The sequence below is a fragment of the Micropterus dolomieu genome, linkage group LG13 (genome assembly GCF_021292245.1).
Source record: "Micropterus dolomieu isolate WLL.071019.BEF.003 ecotype Adirondacks linkage group LG13, ASM2129224v1, whole genome shotgun sequence".
Classification (NCBI taxonomy): Eukaryota; Metazoa; Chordata; class Actinopteri; order Centrarchiformes; family Centrarchidae; genus Micropterus; species Micropterus dolomieu.
This window is the reverse complement of record NC_060162.1, coordinates 27,715,441-27,721,440: the sequence shown is the minus strand read 5'-3', so window position 1 is coordinate 27,721,440 and position 6,000 is coordinate 27,715,441. Positions and strand designations below refer to the sequence as shown.

The following is a 6,000-nucleotide window of genomic DNA, read 5'->3' as shown; positions in this document are numbered from 1 at the left end:
CAATGAAATACTTAAAAAACAAAACAAAGTTGGGGCGTCACTATGGTAACATATGGTAAACAAAAAGTGGAGGTAGAACTCTGCTGCTATGCACAGTGTTACTATGACAACAGGTAAACAAGCAGCTGAAAGGGCAGGAGAGAAACTGTCAGCGAGGAGAAAGCAAAGAGCAGAGGAGATGAACAAGGAGGGTTTCTCAGAGGAGGAGGAGAGGAGGAGTGTTGAAGAGGAGGACTATGAGGAGTTGATGAGGAAGGCTGCTTCCTCCGCTGCTTCCAGAAGAAAACCTGCACCATCATCCAAACAACAAATCATCCCCAAAATTCCAGAGGCAGTGGATGACTTCCTGAGGAACTTCCTCCGGCGGGCCGGTCTGAGCCGGACTCTGAACAGCTTCGAGGCAGAGTGGTACGGCTCAGCTCAGAATCTCCTGAGAGAAACTCTGCCGATGGAAGTGACAGGCGTCTTCTTCATCCCTGAGGCTCTCACACACAGGCAGCTCCTCCAGAGCGAGCTGGAGACGGTCCGCAGAGAGACGGAGCTGCTCAGAAAGGAGCTGCTGATGGCAGGAGAGAGCCTGGTGAGGACGCAGAGGGAGAGGGATTTCCACCGGCTACAGTACCGACGAGTCGCTGAGGACAAAAACAGGCTGATCGAGGACTTCAAACAGCTGAAGAAACACCTGGAGTCCTACGAGCCGGTGCTGAGGCAGCTGGACGACAAATATCAAGCAGCCCTGAGGCAGAAAATGCTCATCAGTTTAAGAAAGGACAGAGTGCAAAACACCAGAGATGCAAGAGTGAATCAGGAAACAGCCCAAATCAAGAAAGAGAACGTCAAAAGGAGCAGTGCTGATAAATTACCAGCAAAGAGCACCACAGCCAGACATCCAAAGGACTCAGAGTTTCCCGTCTGCAGCAGGCTGGTGAACCCTCACACGACTCAGGGGAATTTTCTAAAATGGAAAAACCCTGGTTCCTTCAGCCTGTCCTGCTCCATCAGAGCCCACAAGCTTCCCATCAGCTGCATCGCCCTCCATCCCCGAAAACGGATCCTCGCCTCCGCCTGTGACGACCGCAGCTGGAGGTTGTGGGAGCTGCCAGCCAACGGAGAGAAGGTAAGAGAAATGCATTCACGGATTAAAATGTAGAAAGAAAATGTCAAGACACGAGACAAGGTAAAAATGATTTTAAAAAGAGAGAAGTTACAATCTGGGATTAATTCAAGAAAATTAACGTTAGTTGAGCTACAAAAAAACCCTGCTGTAAGATGACATGACATGAGGTTAGAGGTAACAGACAGGATGTCTTCTATCTGTGAAAGGTGAAACAAGGTGTGGTGACAGGCAGTGCAATAAAAATGGTAAGATGTTTGAAAATGACATGCTAAATTATCAAGAAATTTATAAAGGTGAGATTAAATGATGTAAATTAAATGATAAAATGAGACAAACAAGCTTAAGATAAAATAAAATGACATATGACAAGGTGAGATGGTGATGAGACAAAGAAGAGACGAAAAGACATTTAAATATGAAACAAGACTTGGTAAGAAGAGACATGACATAAAATACTATCCAATGAAATGAGATTAGATGAGAAGGGCGTCATTTTGTGTTGAAAAGTGGCGGGGACATGAGGGCTCAGATTAGGGGTGTGAGGATACATTTGGGTCATGAGACGTGACGATGCACAAGAACAAGACAAGAAGATTTTTAGCACTGTTAAGATTAAATATTTGATGCTGAAATATATGTGTGGGGGGTCTGGGAGTCCTCCCCCTGAAGATGTTGAGCATTAAACTCTTCATTTCTGTAGTAATCAATAGTTGTTTTTGGTTGCTTAAGTTACTTCCTTGGACAATGCACGTGTTTCTTCTAGATTTAAATTGCATTGCATGTTTTCTTATTGCACAAATACAAATTCTCAAAGCAATTCCATTTGTTATTTAACATTTCTTGTTGCAAGCTATTTTTTTTAGAACATTTTTAACAAATGCTTTCAAAAAGTGTTGGGGACATGTCCCCAGCATCTCCAGTGTAACTGACACCTATGACAAAAAGATTTAAAAGACAATTAATTTAAAAAGATTTTTAAATAGCAAACCAAGATGAAACAAGACACTATGAGATGAAATATGAGATACGAGAAAATGTCCAATGAAATGAGATATTAGATGAGAGGCAAACAAATGACTTCAGATGAGACAGGATAAATCAATTTCAAAACTAGAAAGTATTTGTTATAATATAAGTCAAACAGAAATGAGAGTCGAAGATACTATTAGATAACACGACATGAGACAAGAACAGATACAATACAAAGAAATGTGATGAGATTTAATCAACTGAGAAAATATTAGTATGAGATGAGTTAGTAGATAGTATAAATGAGATAAGATACTAAAGAAGAGATATACATCAGAGGCAATGGGAGATAATTAATATCTAATAAAAACACTAGTTGGGATGTATGGGATGAAATGAGAAAAGACGAGATACTACATGATAAGTTACGAGATGAGATAGGATGAGACACAATGAGTTAAAAGATCAGTTACAAAATGTAATGAGGTGAATCGTATTGAGGTAAGATGATCATATTTGAGATGAGATGATGCTAAATTAGGCAAAATGTGTAAATATAGATGCAGGGCCAGCAAAATGAGATGAAATAAAACAAACTGAGATAAATTAGGACGACGTCCTACATGGAATGGTAAAAGAATGAGATATGGTGGAGTTCAATGATGAGACCATTAAAACGACTTGTTATAAAATGAGAAAGCGAGGCAAGTCAGTAAGATCATAACGTTTTGTTGACAGGTGTGGTTCACTCTGATTGGCTGGTGTAGTAAAATGTGTGATGTCATGTTATATGTGTTACCAGGTTGGTCAGATGTTGCTGACAGGTGAGGGTCACTCTGATTGGCTGTCTGGCTGCAGTTTTCATCCTGATGGAGCAAAGCTGGCAACAACTAGTGGGGACACTATGGCAAGTCTCTTTATTACACTACACTACAGTAACAGAAAGGACAAGCCAGCATAAAGCGTTTTAGGGTACTTTCAGACCAAACGTGAGGCGATCATTGGCTGTGGCACGATTAGATTATATTAACTTTTTACTTGTAATTTTTGAGATTAAAATGTTGATTTATCTTCACCCGCGCTTCTCAGCAGTGAGCCACTGTGTTTCCAACTTCCACTGTGGTTGTTATCTTCAGTGGGCCCCTACAGCTCTGTGATACTACTTCATATTTGTAGCCGTTAAAAAACGGAAAAAAACGGAAATTACTTGGAGAAAAGAAACTGAGGAAGTTGAACTACCTGCTAATTTCAGAAAATAGGTGTCTGTTACTTTATTCCAGCTATAATTTTACTTCACTGTGAATAAGTTAGCATAGCACAGGCCTGATCGATTCGAAATCCATTCAGAAAACAAACTTTCTGTCAAGTTGTTGTCTTGCTGACAGCGTGAATTTACAGATCGGCAGCATGATGTAGTTATTTCAGCATCATTTTGATCCGTTTATTTCAATTAAATCACAGCAAAATGTTAATTTTGGCTTCATACCGCTGTAGTAAAGCAGATTGTATTTACACATGTAATCTGTGTTTTACTCGCACTGTATGGGAACAGCAGGCGAGTATTCCAGCCATCAGAGTCACGCGATGTGAAGATTAAATTTGCGTTGGTCTGAATGCACAGTAAGGTAAGTTTCTTCTTGTCCTGGGGTTGACTCTTGGATTTTTCTTCCTGCAGGTGCGGCTTTGGGATTTCTCGCGTGGTTGCTGCCTGCTCGTGCTGTCCGGTCACAGCCAGCCTACCTGGGGCTGCTCATTCCACTCGTGTGGTCACTTTCTTGCTTCCTGTTCTGCTGACAGAACCGCCAAGCTGTGGGACCTGAACAGCCAGCGTTGCCGCCTCACATTGCGTCGCCACACTGCCTCTGTCAACAGTGTCTGTTTCCTGCCCTTCTCCAACCTCCTCCTCACCTGCTCGGCTGACAAAACCCTCGCCATGTGGGACGCCAGGCTAGGTGTCTGTACCGCTACCTTCTATGGACACCAGCACCCCTGCAACCACACCGCCATCAACCAGGCAGGCAACTTCATGGCCTCCTGTGACTCATGGGGCATAATCAACCTGTGGGACATCAGGAAACCTGCGTTGGCGATGGCCACAGTAGATGCCGGGCCGTTGGCCACCAACCAGGTGGCGTTCAGTCCATCGGGGAAAACACTGGCTGTCGCCAGCAGCGACAGTCTAGTCAGACTGGTGGAGGTGGATTCCTGCGTGGTGAGCAGCATGTCGGGACACAGCAACGCTGTGCAGAGCGTGACGTTCGACCACAGGGGTGAGACTGTGGTGTCAGCAGGGAGTGATGGGGTGATTAACGTCTGGTCGTGACATAACGTGAATGAAACCAGCTGAGAAAGTTTTTGATGATCAGAATTCTTAAATGTTGTTCTCATGTGTTTTTTGAGAGTTTACTTTAAGAAATAAAAAATTTCTTTAAAAAAGCAAACGTTTCCATTGAACAAAAGAAGCCACCTCAAGCGATAGTTTGTGAAGATGAAACTTCATATTATCATCTGGTTGCAGCTGTTTACATTCACCCCAGATGCAAAATCAAAAAATGCACTGTGAAATGTTTAGGACGCATGCGTGTATGTGTATATACACTGAACAAAATTATAAAACGCAACCCTTTTGTTTTTGCCCCCATTCATCATGAGCTGAACTCAAAGATCTAAGACTTTCTCCATGTACACAAAAGGCCTATTTCTCTCAAATATTGTTCACAAATCTGTCAGAATCTGTGTTAGTGAGCACTTCTCCTTTGCTGAGATAATCCATCCACCTCACAGGTGTGGCATATCAAGATGCTGATCAGACAGCATGGGTATTGCACAGGTGTGCCTTATGCTGGTCACAATAAAAGGCCACTCCAAAATGTGCAGTTCCATCACACAGCACAACGCCACAGATGTTGCAAGTTTTGAGGGAGCGTGCCGTTGGCATGCTGACTGCAGGAACGTCCACCAGAGCTGTTGCCTGTGAAATGAATGTTCATTTCTCTACCATAAGCCGTTTCAGAGAATTTGGCTGTACATCCAACTGGCCTCACAACCACGTATAACCACAACAGCCCAGGACCTCCACATCCAGCATCTTCACCCCAAAGATCGTCTGAGACCAGCCACCAGTAGTGAAGGCAGGTAGAGTAGTCTAGCCTGGGAACAGATACATCTGACCCATGGATATACAGTTTAGGCCAAAATTATTAGCCCCCCTTATGAAATTATACAAAACTCTTGATTTCTCCATGGAAATTACCATTAACAACAAGTTTTTATAGTGTATTTGTTTCCTACATAACAAAGACTACATGTCCACTAAGTTTGATTAGGATATGTTATTGATGCATTGAGTTGAAACATGAAAGAGCAAAAATGAGACGTCCAAAATTATTAGCCCCCAGGCCATTAATAGTCAGTAGTGTACCCTGAGCCACAACTAACAATAACCTCTTAGAGTAGTTCTTTACTAGGTTGGCACAGGTCTTCTGAGGGAGTTTGGCCCATTCTTCCATTGCAGATTGTTCCAGCTGGTCCAAATTGCGTGGTTTCCGAGCATGGACATTCACTTTGAGCACCCGCCACAGATTCTCAGTAGGATTGAGGTCTGGGCTCTGTGCGGGCCACTCCAGGACCTTGGTTTTGGTATCCTTCAGGAACTGTTGGACCAATTTCGATGTATGCTTTGGGTCATTGTCTTGTTAGGAGACCCAGCGACAACCTAAGAATAGACTACGAGCAGATTTCTGCATATATGATGCCATGCACCCGAACAAGGCTCCCTGTGCCTGAGGCTGCAAAACAGCCCCACAGCATGATGCTCACACCACCATGGTTAACTGTGAGAACTGTGTTCTTAGGGTTGAAGGCCTCTCCCTTTCTTCGCCAAACATAAGCAACATCCATGTGCCCAAACAGTT

General features: G+C 43.2%; 1 protein-coding gene across 1 annotated transcript; it reads left to right on the top strand.

Moving 5' to 3' along the window:
• Nucleotides 1-88: 88 nt before the first annotated feature.
• On the top strand, nt 89-4,545 carry LOC123981506 (sperm-associated antigen 16 protein). The gene is made up of 3 exons (XM_046066371.1): nt 89-1,117; nt 2,889-2,993; nt 3,762-4,545. Exons 1-3 carry the CDS (start codon nt 89-91, stop codon nt 4,407-4,409), a joined length of 1,782 nt encoding a protein of 593 aa, XP_045922327.1. The 3' UTR covers nt 4,410-4,545.
• The last annotated feature ends 1,455 nt before the right edge of the window (nt 4,546-6,000 follow it).